This window comes from Geotrypetes seraphini, chromosome 2 (genome assembly GCF_902459505.1).
Source record: "Geotrypetes seraphini chromosome 2, aGeoSer1.1, whole genome shotgun sequence".
NCBI classification, from domain to species: domain Eukaryota; kingdom Metazoa; phylum Chordata; class Amphibia; order Gymnophiona; family Dermophiidae; genus Geotrypetes; species Geotrypetes seraphini.
In genome coordinates, this window is record NC_047085.1 from 433,080,744 (window position 1) to 433,096,126 (window position 15,383).

Here is a 15,383-nt window from a genome sequence, read left to right on the forward strand (position 1 = left end):
GTTCAATTTTGGAGACCGTATCAGGCAAAGGACATAAGAAGACTTGAAGCGGTCTAGAGAAAGGTGATGAAAATGGTAGGAGGTTTGCACCAAAAGACATATGAGGAGAGTCTGGAAGCCCTGAATATGTAAGCCCTTGAGGAAAGGAGGGACAGGGGAGATATGATTCAGACATTCAAATACTTGAAAGATATTAATGTAGAACAAAATATTTTCCAGAGAAAGGAAAATGGTAAAACCAGAGGACATAACCTGAGGTTGAGGGGTGATACACTCAAGAGTAATCTTAGGAAATTCTTCTTTACAGAGAGGTTGTTGATGCCTGGAATGTGCTCCTGATGTAGGTGATGGAGAGGAAAATGGTGACAGTTCAAAAAAGCATGGGATGAACACAGAGGATCTCTAATCAGAAAATAATGGTATATATTGAAGAACTAAGGCCAGTACTGGGCAGACTTGCACAGTCTGTGTCCTATATATGGCCATTCAGTTGAGGATGGGCTGGGATGGGCTGGAGACTCCAGTAGATGGAACCTATGCACAGTACTGGGCAGAGCTCTGGGTTTCTGGCCCAGAAATATCTAAGAAAAACAACAATTTAAATTAATTCATTAAATAATAGAGACTGTATGTTAGGGCAGACTGGATGGACCATTCGGATTTTTATCCGCTGTCATTTACTATGTCATTCATATACTATGTAGTATGCCGTGGCATACAGTTTGTGATACACTGCTTTAGAGGGATATTCTACTTCCTCCTTCCCTTCACTTATCTACTGTGAATATATCTCCGTAATGTTAGTAATATCTTCTCTTGTATGCTTAATTAGATTGTGAGCCCATTCGGGACAGAGAGAGTAGCTCAATGCCTATATTTAGTATTGTAAACCGCTTAATACCTATGTTCAAGCATTATATCAAATGCAATAAATCTAATCCAATACAATAGGGACTTCTTTTTTCAGGCTCCAGCACCACCATGTGGCTGAACAGGAAAAGGACAATATAAATGACAAGTTGATCGTAGGCCTCTGTTTAAGACCTATCAATTCTGGGACAGGTTCCCTTTCAAGCTACTTAATCTGTTCCCTTTCATCTTGTCTACTAGGGAACTTAGATTGGGAATGCCACAGTGTGTGGTTAGTAGATGGGTGGGGATTAGATAGCTGGTTAGAAAGATAGGTTAGTGGGAGGGGAGAAGGGAAATCTAGTGAGCTGGTGGGGGGTAGGTAGGAGGTAGGTTGATGGAAGGATAGAGGATCACTGGTCTGGATCAGAATTTCTCTGCCTTGGAACTCCTGGGTCACTTAATATTGGATCAGAGAGTTTCCAGTGTTTTAAATTCAGTCAGATCAGTGGTCTCAAACTCGCGGCCGGGGGCCACATGCAGCCCGCCAGGTACTATTTTGAGGCCCTCGGTATGTTTATCATAATCACAAAAGTAAAATAAACAGTTTCTTGATCATATGTCTCTTTAGCTATAAATGACAATATTATTATTAAGACATAGCTAAAAGGAAATATTTATAAACTATAAAGAGTTTTACCTCATGCAAAATTGTCATTTCTTTAATAAGATATTAACTATTTTTTCTGAGGCCCTCCAAGTACCTACAAATCCAAAATGTGGCCCTGCAAAGGGTTTGAGTTTGAGACCACTGAGGGCTCCTTTTACTAAACTGCGATAGCGTTTTTAGCATGCACTAAACCCGTGCTACGTGGCTAGAACTAACACCAGCTCAATGCTGGCGTTAGCGTCTAGCGCTGAAACCACTAGTGCAGCTTAGTAAAAGGAGCCCTGAGTCAGATGTATGAGTTAAACTTTTATTACGCCTTTAACTGTTGAAATGAAGATGGAAGTAAAATCTTCAGAATCAACTTTGATTCCAATTTAGTTCAGTTCTTTACTTATTTCCAGTATCAGCATACTATGAATATTTAATGTACTTAAAAGCTCATTATCTTACTGAAATGGTGTTGACTTTTTAGCAGGGCAGTAAAAAGTGAACTATAATATAGAAAAGCAATATTTTATGACACTGAGGGTAATTTTGCAAAGATTTTCTATATGTAAAACCCATTTTTTACAAAATGAAAGCAAGTCATACAAATTTTTCCAATATATTTATGGATAAAAATATTTACAGTTTGTGAGCCTACCGGTGCCGGGTTTTGCAAATGGCCACCGAACAGTGCTCAGCAATTACCGAACTCGACGTGCCTTCAAAAGAAGTTGAAGGTCCTGCTGGTCTTAAGAGTAAAATAAAACAAAAAGTCAGGAACAATAAAGTTTTTCAATAAAACTGAGTCCAACTTTATTTCCTACGTGGCAAACTGCCACAGTTCAGGCTTTTACCTCAAACATAAACACAAAATTTGGGCTTACAAAAAATACAGCCCACACCTTTCTTGCAGGTAAGTCAAAATGGTTCTAGTGTAGCCTTGCCCTGTCAGTCCCACAGTCCAAAAAGAGCAAACTATGGCTACAGGAATTACCCAGCCTTTACACTGGTCTTGCACTATGGTTTTTAAACACTTTTAGAACGTGCTGCCTAGGCCTGGTTTTTAGCAGGCCTACCCCAGCCAACTTAACAGGTAGTTGGTGGGGGAGGGGAGTAGCTGAATCCACTTTATTTAAAGCTTGCCAAAAATTGGCCCCACAATCCCACCCTGAGGATCTTGTGTGGATTCTCCCCACTACTACCCCTTTCACACGGTCAGCACCACAGAGTCCCATCCAAACAGAAAACAAAGCCAAAAGTAAAAATGCACAAAACACCCTTTCTTCAATGTCCCCAAAAATTAAGGCTCCAACTCCAGCCGTGAGCTTAGCACTGCTCACACTTGTGCTTTCAGACAGCCCAAAAGAAAAACCAAAAATTTAAAGCACAAACAGTCAAGAAATTCCACTTAACTCTCATCCATGTGGATTTCTTCAGGTTCCATGGAGGTATCCATCAGCTCTATGGCATCCTGGCTGGCTGGCTGGTTTGCCTCAGAGACAGTAGTAACATCTGCCATTTCAATGTCCTGATTTGGTGGGGTTTCAGGAGCCCAGTCCCTCGAGCCTCCTTCCTGGGCTGACCCAGGGTAGACTGATTTGTTTCTCCTCAGCTGAGCCTCTAAAGTAGAGAGTTGCGCGGGGACAGAAATCCCACCCGTCCCCACCCGTCCCCGCCAAGTTCAAGTTCAAGTTCAAGTTCACTTTATTTTTGATGAATCGCCTATTTAAAACATTCTAAGCGATGTACAGTTAAAAACAGATTATAAGAGAACATATAGTCATATTAGTAATACATTAATAACAACTAGATAAATATTTGTTAAATAATTACATAAAACAGAAAAGATTCCTATATATAATGTTAAAAACAAATATGAAAAGAGGGAAAGGGGGGAAAAAGTTACAAATTTTTCTCTTGATGGAGGAAAAAAAACAAAGGGAGGGGGAAAAAAAAAAGGAGATTAATTAATCGATAAAGGCATCATTGAATAAGAAAGTTTTTAAAAGTTTTTTAAAAGAGACAAGATCTCTATCCTTTCTAATAAAAAGAGGCAGAGTGTTCCAGAGTTGGGGAGCTAAAACTGAGAACATATCGTTTCTCCTTGTTCCCACAATTTTTAAGGAAGGGACCAATAATAATTCTTGTTGTGACGATCGAAGAGATCGATTTGAATGATATGGAATAATCATTCTAGATATAAATTGAGGGGTATTATATAGTAGGACCTTAAAGACTAGAAATGCTATTTTAAACGTTATTCGATGATTAATAGGTAGCCAGTGTGACTTAATAAGAAGGGGTGTTACGTGGTCGTATTTTTTTGCTTTATGTATAAGTTTTATGGCAGTATTTTGGATTATTTGGAGTCTTTTCTTTTCTTTTTGGGAAATATTATATAATAAAGAATTACAGTAGTCTAATTTGGAAATAATCATAGAATGAACAAGGATATTAACAGATTTTGGTTCTAAGAAGGATGAGATAGATCTTATCAAACGTAATTTATAAAAACAGGATTTGACCGTTTGACTTATGTGATCATGAAAAGATAGATTCGTATCGATAGTAACTCCTAAAATTTTTATGGATGAAACAGATTCAATTGGGTTATTTTCAAGCAAAAAAGGGGATATTGGTATAATGTCTTTTTTCCATGTAAATAGCATTGTTTGTGTTTTTTGTATATTTAATGAGAGTTTATTGTTACAGAGCCAGTTTTTTATTATATCCAATTTGGTGTTGATGGCTTTAATTTCATCATTATTTCCGGGATCAAGTGGGTGGAGAAGTTGAAGTCCCACCCGTCCCCGCGAGGAATCCCACCCGTCCCCACCCGTCCCCGTGAGGAATCCCTCCATCCCCACCCGTCCCCGCGAGGAATCCCCTCCGTCCCCACCCATCCCCGCGAGGAATCCCCTCCGTCCCCGCCCGTCCCTATAAACTTCAGAAATAGTTATTTCATTTAATTATGCTACTGAATTAAAGGCTCTGGTAGAAACCCATTTACAAATAAGCAAAAAGACTTTATTAATTTGAAAATATTAATTGGGAAGAATACATACTTTGTAAACGGGTTTCTACCAGAGCCTCTAATGTTTATAAATTTTTATCAACACAACTAATATACTACTTTATCCTGTAGCAAAAAAAAAAAAAGAAATAGAATTATTTTCCTACCTTTGTTGCCTGGTTTCTGCTTTCCTCATATTCTCATTCAATTCCTTCCATCCACTGTCTCTCTTCCTTCTGCATCTTCCATTTGCTCTGTTACTGTGCCTCTCCCTTTCTTCCCCCTTCCAAATTGGTCTGGCACCCATCTTCTTCTCTCCGCTCCCCCCCATAGTCTGGCATAGACTATGACTTGGCTTTAAATTTGGCTTTAGACTTGGCTTTAAACTGAGAAGAAGGGGAAAGCCGATAGTCGACCTGACCTCGACACATCGGACATCAGTACCTGACAAAGGTACTGAACTGGGACAGTGTAAAAGAGGACTCGGGTCTGAGGGTGTATGGGTTGAAAAAGGACCTAAAGACGCATTGCAGGGATCGAGGGCACAAATGGACCAGGTAAGCGGCACCAACACAGAACAACAGGAAACAGAGGGGCAAAGTCATTGTGAAAAATTGCCCAGGACTGAGTGGGAACTAGGAGAGCAGGAGGCGCAGGGGAAACAGGCAGAGGACGTCACACACACACAACAGGAGGAGGACGAAGCTCAGGAGCTGGCAAACCATGAGGGAAACTACAGGAATACCAAAGCACAAGGGAAACAAAGAGAGAGGACAAAAACCTGGGTCTTAAACTGCCTATACACAAATGCTAGGAGCCTGAGGGCCAAAATGGGAGAACTGGAAATCACAGCCAGCAATAAGGACCTAGACATAATTGGAGTCACAGAAACGTGGTGGACTGAGGACAATCAATGGGATGTGGCCATACCAGGGTACAAACTATACAGGAAAGACAGGACACATAAAAAGGGTGGAGGAATAGCGCTGTACATAAAAGACTCCATACCATCAGCCAGGACTGAAACAACAGTACGGGCGGATGGCCTGGAATCACTATGGGTTAAGCTACAGGGAGGAGCAGGAGCAGACATTAAACTGGGTCTGTACTACCGCCCACCTGGACAACCGGAAGAAATCGACCAGGAGATGGAGGCTGAACTGAAGCAGGTATGCAGAAGCGGAAATGTGGTGGTGATGGGGGACTTCAACCATCCTGGGATAGACTGGAGTATTGGGCACTCAAACTGCGCAAGAGAGACAAAATTCATAGAAGTCACGAGGGACTGTTTCATGGAGCAGCTGGTCACGGAACCAACAAGGGGCGATGCCACTCTTGACCTAATCTTCAACTGACTAGGGGGGACAGCAAAGGAGGTGGCAAAAACCTGGGTCTTAAACTGCCTATACACAAAATACCCCCACTAGGTAACAGCGATCACAACATGATCCAGTGCAGGCTTGAAATTGGATCATCAAAGGGGAAAAGAACCACAATGACGGCACTCAACTTCAAAAAAGGAAATTATGATGCCATGAGAAAAATGGTGGGAAAGAAGCTCAAAGGCAACATAGGGAAGACGGAATCCGTAGAAAAAGCCTGGACCTTATTCAAGGAGACTGTGCACGAAGCACAAAGCATATGCATCCCCAAGTTTAGAAAAGGGTGCAAAAAAAATAGAACAAAAAACCCAGTGTGGATAACAAGTTCAGTGAAGAAGGCGATAAGCGACAAGAAAGCATCGTTCAGAAAATGGAAAAAAGACCAAACAGAGGAGAACCAAAAAGGGCACAAAGAACACCAGAAAGAGTGTCACCGAGTGATTAGAAAAGCAAAAAGAGAATATGAAGAGAGACTGGCAAAGGAAGCAACAAACTTCAAGTCGTTCTTCAGATACGTCAAGTATCAGATACGTCAAGTACTATACAGGAAAGACAGGACACATAAAAAGGGTGGAGGAATAGCGCTGTACATAAAAGACTCCATACCATCAGCCAGGACTGAAACAACAGTACGGGCGGATGGCCTGGAATCACTATGGGTTAAGCTACAGGGAGGAGCAGGAGCAGACATTAAACTGGGTCTGTACTACCGCCCACCTGGACAACCGGAAGAAATCGACCAGGAGATGGAGGCTGAACTGAAGCAGGTATGCAAATGTCACGCCCATCTTCAAGAAGGGCGCAAGGGGGGACCCGGGAAACTACAGGCCGGTGAGCCTGACCTCAGTCCCGGGAAAGATGATGGAGGCACTGATTAAAGACAGCATCTGTGAACACATCGAAAAAAATGGGCAGCTAAAACCGAGTCAACATGGCTTCTGTAAGGGTAGGTCATGCCTCACAAACTTATTGTACTTCTTTGAGGGAGTGAACAGCCAGGTGGATAAAGGGGAATCTATAGACATCATTTACCTTGACTTCCAAAAAGCCTTCGACAAGGTGCCACACGAGAGACTGCTTAAAAAGATATGGAACCACGGGGTACAAGGGGAGGTCCACCGATGGATCAAAAACTGGCTGGCAAACAGGAAGCAGAGGGTTGGCGTAAAGGGACACTACTCAGACTGGAAAGGGGTCACGAGCGGAGTTCCGCAAGGGTCGGTGCTGGGACCGCTCTTGTTCAATATCTACATAAATGATCTAGAGGCGGGAACTAAGTGTGAAGTCATTAAATTTGCAGATGACACCAAACTATACAGCAGGGCTCAAACCAAGGAAGACTGCGAGGATCTCCAAAAGGATCTAACGCAGCTGGAAAAGTGGGCCGAAAAGTGGCAGATGAGCTTCAACGTGGGGAAATGCAAGGTCATGCACGTGGGGAAAAAGAACCCGATGTTCACATACAAAATGGGGGGAACACCACTAGGGGTTAGTAACCTGGAGAGAGACCTGGGAGTGATGGTAGACACAACACTGAAGGCATCGCGCAATGCGCCACAGCCTCTAGGAAAGCAAACAGAATGCTGGGTATCTTTAAGAAGGGTATTACGACCAGGACGAAGGAAGTCATCATGCCGCTGTATCGTGCAATGGTACGGCCGCATCTGGAGTACTGTGTCCAGTACTGGTCGCCATACATCAAGAAAGACATGGCGGTACTTGAGGGAGTACAAAGAAGAGCAACCAAACTGATAAAGGGAATGGAAAATCTCCCATATACCGACAGATTGAAGCAGTTGGGACTTTTCTCCCTGGAAAAGCGAAGACTTAGAGGAGACATGATAGAAACCTTCAAGATCCTGAAGGGCATAGAAAAAATAGACAGGGGCAGATTTTTCAAATTAAGGGGCGCCACAAGTACAAGGGGGCACTCGGAGAAATTGAAAGGGGACAGGTTTAGAACAAACGCTAGGAAGTTCTTTTTCACTCAGAGGGTGGTGGATACATGGAACGCGCTTCCAGAGGCTGTTGTAGACAAGAAAACATTAAATGGTTTCAAAGAAGGTTTGGATAGATTCCTAGAAGAAAAAGGGATTGGGGGGTATAGATAGGTATAGACCATTGCTCAGGCAATGGGCCTGATGGGCCGCCGCGGGTGCGGACCGCTGAGCAGGATGGACCTATGGTCTGCCTCAGCGGAGGCAACTTCTTATGTTCTTATGTTCTTATCTGTCTTCTTCCCTGCCAGCGTCTTCTCCCTACTCTCTCTTCCTCATTTCCTTTCAGTGTCCTTCTCCCCCCCATCTTCCCCATGTCCTTTCAGCGTCCTTCTCCCTCTCTGTCTTCCCCATGGCCTTTCAGCGTCCTTCTCCACCCCTTTGTCTTCCCCATGTGCTTTCAGCATCCTTCTTCCCCCTCTGTCTTCCACAAGTGCTTTCAGAGTCCTTCCCCCCCCCGCCCTTCCCATGGCCTTTCAGCGTCCTTCTCCACCCCTTTGTATTCCCCCATGTGCTTTCAGCGTCCTTCTCCCTCCTCTGTCTTCAAGTGCTTTCAGAGTCCTTCCCCCCCCCCTCCTGTCTTCACCATGGCCTTTCAGCGTCCTTCTCCCCCCTCCTTCTCTACCGCCCCGGGTGCAGCACAGCCGGCCAGGTCCCCTTACTTTTGTGGCACTTCCCCGACCGACCGGCAACAGCCTCGGTCCGACAAACCTCCCTGCCCTTAACCGCAAATCTAAATTACCTTCTTACAGCTGCTGTAAGAAGGTAATTTAGATTCGCGGCTACAGGGCAGGGAGGATTGTCGGACCCGGGCTGTTATCGGTCGGTCGGGGAAGTGCCACAAAAGTAAGGGGACCTGGCCGGCTGTGCTGCAACCGGGGCGGGGCGGGGCGGGGTGGGGCGGACCGCCCCCCTCCCTTGGTAGCCACTCGAACTGCGAGGCTACTCTCCTTCTCCTTACCTGCCCTGCCTGCAGCACAGAGCCGAACGGAAGTCTTCCCGACGTCAGCGCTGACGTCGGAGGGAGGGAGGGCTTTGTTTAAGCTTTGTTTAAGCCCTCCCTCCCCTCCGATGCCAGCGCTGACGTCGGGAAGACTTCCGTTCGGCTCTGTGCTGCAAGCAGAGAAGGTAGGGAGAAGAAGAGCCGCGCGACTGAGTACATCCAGCCCCGCAGGAGCCCCGTGATCCTCGGAGGCGTCCCCATGGGATCCCCGTGACCCTAGGGGCGTCCCCACGGGATCCCCGCGACCCTAGGGGCGTCCCCACGGGATCCCCGTGACCCGAAGGGGGAACCCGCGGGATGCCCGCGGGTCCCGCGGGATTCCCGTCTTCCCCGTTCCCGTGCAGCTCTCTACTCTAAAGCCCTAAGCTGGACACGCCCTAACCTGTAAGGGGGAGGTACAACCTGTTGCTTCTGCTGAGCTATCTGATTAGCCCTAATTGGGCCCAGCAGTTGTGCCTTAGCTGTGCTGGGAGCCTGCCTCTTAGGCTGTTCTTTTTTGTAAGGCACCTCCCGCTGCTCCAGGCTATTCTCACACTCATCTTCCCCTCCCCAGGGTTCTGTATCCTGGTGTTTCAATGGGAACTCAGACCCTATTTGTCTGTCAGAGTTCAACCCTGTCCCTCTGATTAGCCCTTTTTAGGGTAAGGCTTGGATTTGGAGGAGATAGACCTGGCACAACCCTAGTCTTAAGGCCGGGGTTGTGACAAGTTCCACATATATTTTATATGTACATCAAGTTAGCTTCCCCAAGATAGAGTTTGGCAGAGTTGGAGTTTGGCTGAATACTTTGCAAAATGCAAAGAATATGGGGTCAATTCTGCAACAGAATGCTTCCATTTAGATGCCCCATATCCTGAACATCTCATGATTCTTATCCCCTTCCCACTTCATGTAACATCCAGAACTCTGCAGGATTCTCCTCTCTACCTCCCTTAAACCAGAACAACATGAACCAGAAGAACCTGAACCTTTTCAATCCCTCCTTCCTCAATCACACCCCCACATAACATCAAGAAACCTAATTAGGATCCATTGTTTCTCCCTCCCTCCCACCCATCCCCATCCACCCCAGGATATCCAGATCTTCCTCAGTATTGCTATGGGTCTGCATCCTTCCTCAATCCCACTTCCACAGAACATCAAGAAACTCATCAGGATCCATTGTTTTTTCTTCCCTCCCTCCTTCCCTCCCATCCTCTCCCCCACCTCCATCCACCCCAGGATATCTAGATCCTCCTCAGTATTGCTACGGGTCTGCCTGCCGAACCCTGGTGGTTTAGCAGGAAACCAGCAGGGGTGATGCTCACTTGTTCCTGCATGTTGCAGCTGTCCTTTCGAAACAGCTTCTGCAACCTCCAGCAGAAGCCTCACAATACTTCAGTATGAATATTGTTTTCATAGAAGTAAGCTGAAACATTTTGAATCAGAGCTGCAAGAGAGCTAATAAAAATATTTAACATAAGTGGAAACAGGACTGAGCCTTTGGGGACACTGTCAGAAAGAGAGAACAATGCAGAATTAGATGAGGGCATGGACACAGTAAGGGATTTCATGAACAGAAAAGAAGCAAACCATTGGGGCACTATTCCAGTGATGGCAATAGCCAAAAGTCTGGAGCAATAGTAATTAAAGGCTGCAGTCAAATCGCTACAGAGCCAATTCACCTCTATCAAAGAATATTGTCATTTAACAGTAATACAAGAATAGTTCCAGTGGCATGCCCCCACTTCCCACCCCACCCCCAAATTCAGGCTGCTGGGGTGAAGCACATTGGAGGCTTCTACATGTTACTGTAATTGAGATAAAGCCACTCCCTTTGTAAGTTTAGCAAGAGGTGGGAGCTTAGAGAAGGATCTACATATAGCTGGTAAACTAGGAAGTGTCCATATTTAATTTCTAGAGAATGTGTTGGATAATTGCACCTAACTTGATTAAGTCCAATTAACATAAATTATGAGGTGCTAAGTGCCAATTATCACTGCCGATTAAGCCCATTAAGTTAGATGGCTACATTGGCTAGGCACATCAGTGTAGGCCAGGGGTGTCCAATGTCGGTCCTCGAGGGCCGCAATCCAGTCGGGTTTTCAGGATTTCCCCAATGAATATGCATGAGATCTATGTGCATGCACTGCTTTCAATGCATATTCATTGGGGAAATCCTGAAAACCCAACTGGATTGCGGCCCTCGAGGACCGACATTGGACACCCCTGGTGTAGGCGCTTAAATTTAGGCAGACTATATAGAATCTGCCTCTGCGTAGCTAAACTTTATGTTGCAGTATACAACCACTGTATTTGCAAGGGACTTACACAGGATCTTCCTCTTCCCTTTCTACAAAATTACTGCACAGATTATTATTCAAGGTGAAATATTTGTGAACAGTGGACGCACAGAAAAGCTTGCTATTGACGATATATCGTTTAGTGAAGGATGCCACCCAGAAAATGGTAAGAATTCATTTTTTGAGATTGTATATACTGCATTCATTTAGAATATTGTGTACAATTCTGGAGACCTTCAAAAAGATATAAACAAGATAAAGTCGGTCTAGAGGAAGACAACTAAAATGGTCGGTGGTCTTCATCATAAGACATTTGGGGACAGACTTAAAGTTCTCAATACAGTAGAACCTTGGCTTACGAGCATAATTCGTTCCAGAAGCATGCTCGTAAACCAAAATACTCGTATATCAAAGTGAGTTTTCCCATAGGAAATAATGGAAACTCGCTTGATACGTTCCGCCCCCCCCCACCCCCCCCGAGGTCAGTGGCGCTGATACCCCCCGCTCGCAAAGGCCCCCCCAGTGTGAACCGGCACCCCCTGCCCAAACAACTTGAAACTTACCCCCCCGTCTGGCACCGGCACACAGCCCACAGGACGTGCTGGTGCCGCTTGAAGAACTTCCTGCCTCTGCCGGGCCTTGAGCATGCATCTGCGCATGCTCAAGGCCTTCTCGGCGAGAAGGAGAATTAGAAGGCCTTGAGCATGCGCAGATGCATGCTCAAGGCCCAGCAGAGGCAGGAAGTTCTTCAAGCAGTACCGGCACGTCCTGTGGCTGCGTGCCGGTGCCAGACGGGGGGTAAGTTTCAAGTTGTTTGGGCGGGGGTGCCGATTCTCGCGGGGGGTGGGGAGTGCCGGTACAAGTGGGGGGGGGGGCCTTTGCGAGCGCGGGGGGGAGCGATGCCGGTTCTTGAAGGGGTGCTCGCAAATCGAGTCAACACTCAGTTTGCGAGACAAGTTTTGCGAGAATGTTTTCCTCGTCTTGCATAACACTCGCAAACCGGGTTACTCGCAAACCGAAGTTTGACTGTATATATATTTTGGAGGAAAAGCAGGAGAGGAGAGACGATAGAAAGATTTAAATGTCTATGTGGTATAAATGCACATGAGGTAAATTTCTTTTGTTTGAAAGGAAGCTCTGGAATGAGAGGAGACTGAGAGGGGACATGATCGAAACATTCAAGATATTGAAGGGAATTGACTTAGTAGAGAAAGAGAGATCGTTCACTCTCTCCAAGGTGAAGAGAATGAGAGGGCACTCGCTAAAGTTAAAAGGAAATAGATTCCATATAAACATAAGGACGTTTTCCTTCACCCAGAGAGTGGTAGAAATCTGGAACGCTCTTCCAGAGGCTGTTATAGGGGAAAGCACCCTTCAGGGACTGAAGAAAAGGTTGGATAAGTTCCTGCTGGAACAGAACATACGCAGGTAAGGCTAAACTGAAATAGGGCACTGGTCTTTGACCTAAGGGTCGCCGCGTGAGCGGACTGCTGGGCACGATGGACCACTGTTCTGACTCAGCAGTGGCAAATATTATGTTCTTATGGCATAGGATGAAGTTAAGAGATGACAAGTTCAGGAATAATCTAAGGAAATACTTTTTTACAGAAAAGGTGGTGAATGCCTGGAATAGTCTCCCGGTAGAGGTGGTGGAGACAAAAACAGTGTGTGAGTTCAAGAAAGTGTGGGACAGGCACATGGGATCTCTTAGGGAGAGGAGGAGATAGGCCCTCATTCTACAAAATGGATGCTTGCCATGTATCAATCACCAACAGGCACCGCTTCCAGAATTGCAGCTCCCAAGGACCATAGGCACTGGAAATGTAGGCCAAAGTTTTACAGGCCTATTTTTCCGGTGCTCAGGGTCCTTCCTGAATTGTGGCCAGCAATGACATTGAAGTCCGGTGCCACTCCTAACCACGCCCACTTCCGGGTTTTGGTGTCACAATGTACTATTAGCCACCAGGGACCAAGGCACTGGTCCCAGGGGCTGCATAGAGGCAGCTAGTTTTTTTTAAATGAGGATTTAATTGGATTTTAATGGTGCAACCAATTATCACACCACTTAAACCCAATAAAACCAATTAAGTTAGACAGTGGTAGGGCAGCTACTGCCGTCTAATGTTCGGCAGCTTTTGTAGAATCTGGCCCATAGTGAGTGCTGTGGATGGGCAGAATGGATGGGCCATTTGGCCTTTATCTGCCTTGATGTCTCTATATTTCTATGAGATAGTAACAAACAATTTAATGTTTCACAAAAATTGCCAGAAATGTTTTTGTTTCATATTCAGCTTTTGCTTTCATTTTCATCGTCAGGTTAATAATAATAATAATAATTTTATTTTTGTATATCGCCACACCACATAGTTCTAGGCGGTTCACATATAGAAGAACTGTACAATCAGTGAATAAAATACAATTTACTTAAAAATACATTAAGATCAGATTAAAATAAACATTTTAAAATATCAGTATACAGTTTACCAATTAACACTGAAACTACAATTTACAAATTTATCAAACATATCAGTTTACAACAGCTTCCTAAAAGACATATAAAAATAATCCTGAGAAATAATAGTACATAACCATGAATTCATTTTACCAGCCTGTAATGCAAATAGTTTGTCAAAAAAATCTCTTATATCGGCAGGATTTTATGGTTGGATAAACAAACAGGTGTGTCCTCAAGTGATCCTATCTGGTTTATATCGTTCAAAACATGAAGACAGGTAAATAGGAGCCAGACCAAATAAGGTCTTAAAACAAATACAACCAAACTTGAATAGTGTTCTTGCCTCAAAAGGCAACCAGTGCAATTGTTGGTAAAATGGAGTAACATGGTCACGTTTTTTCAGTCCAAAAATCAAACAAACTGCTGTGTTCTGAATAAGTTTTAATCTCTTTAAAAGTTTTTTGTGAGATCCCAAATATATTATATTGCAATAATCCAGAACAGACAGGATGGAAGATTGTACTAGTAACCTAAAAGATACACTGTCAAAATTTTTTTATTGTTTGAAGTTTCCACAAAATTGAAAAACATTTTTTAGTCAATAGATTTGTATGGTCATCCAAAGTTAGGTGACGATCCAAAATAATTCCTAAGATGTAAGTGGAAGCACTATAGTAATATCATCTGCATAGATGAAAAACTTAACTTTCAAACTGTGCAATAGTCTTCCTAGCAGAGCTAAATAAATGTTAAACAAAATGGGGGATAATGGAGAGCCTTGTGGCACCCCACAGTAATTACTCCATAAAGAAGAATAGTGTTCCTCACTAAATACTTGATAGCATCTATTTCGTAAAAAACCCTCAAACCAATTCCAGACTTTACCTGATATTCCCAATTGAGTCCAGGCAGTCCAATAAAATCTTGTGATCTACCAGATCAAAAGTACTTCTTAGATCCAACTAAAGGATATATGTACTCTAGCGTACACTAAATAGTCCATGAAGATAATTAATCAAAGAAGCTAGTACTGTCTCTGTACTAAAACCTGAGCCAAATCCTGATTGACAATCATGAAGAATATTGAATTTTTCTAAATACTTCACCAAGTCAGCATTAACACCCCCTTCCATTAATTTGGTAAACAACGAGATACTAGCTATGGGCCGATAATTGGAATTAAGTGCAATAGATTCCTTAGCATTCTTCAATCGACAGCACACGAGGACCTGGCAGAGAGGACTCTCCAGGCCAGACCTCGGTCAGGAACCCATGGAATGTGAAGGTTCCACAGTCCAGGATTCAACAGAGCTAATGTCTCCAGAGGAAAGTATAGACATTGCTGAATGGGAAATGCCTGGAGTTGAATGTGTGGAATCCATGGATGTGAGTTTGGCAGTCTTCCACTAATGATCGAAGTGTGCGTATGATTGTTAATGTCCCGGTGGCCCTGACGCAGTGGATGTATGTATTTCCCGCGAAACGCTGGCTGCGTCGGCAGACGAACATGAACTAACTGAGGTTTTTTTAAAAAAAGACTCCCACAGCGAAGACTACTCAACAAAAAGATAAGTTGTGTGGTCTAGTTTTTCAAATTTGGACAATATGCACAGTATTTGCTGAAGATTTTTTGAAAACGCACTATATCTTCAGTAGTGATTGGTGAAGGGTTTATATTAGCTTTAAAAAATAGCACATAAAAAGTTAAAACAAGTATTTATTGGCCAATGATTGGAGCAGGAGTATT

The 15,383-nt window shown here is 44.1% G+C and overlaps 1 protein-coding gene across 1 annotated transcript in view; it reads left to right on the forward strand.

Annotated features, from left to right (window-relative positions):
• MALRD1 (MAM and LDL receptor class A domain containing 1) overlaps positions 1 to 15,383 on the forward strand; it is a gene marked incomplete at its 3' end in the record, with an annotated part of 701,795 nt that overhangs the window by 25,421 nt on the left and 660,991 nt on the right. Inside the window, exon 5 of the mRNA XM_033932884.1 lies at positions 11,251 to 11,347. Coding sequence (XP_033788775.1) covers positions 11,251 to 11,347 — 97 coding nt within the window. The remainder of the gene's footprint in view (positions 1 to 11,250; positions 11,348 to 15,383) is intronic.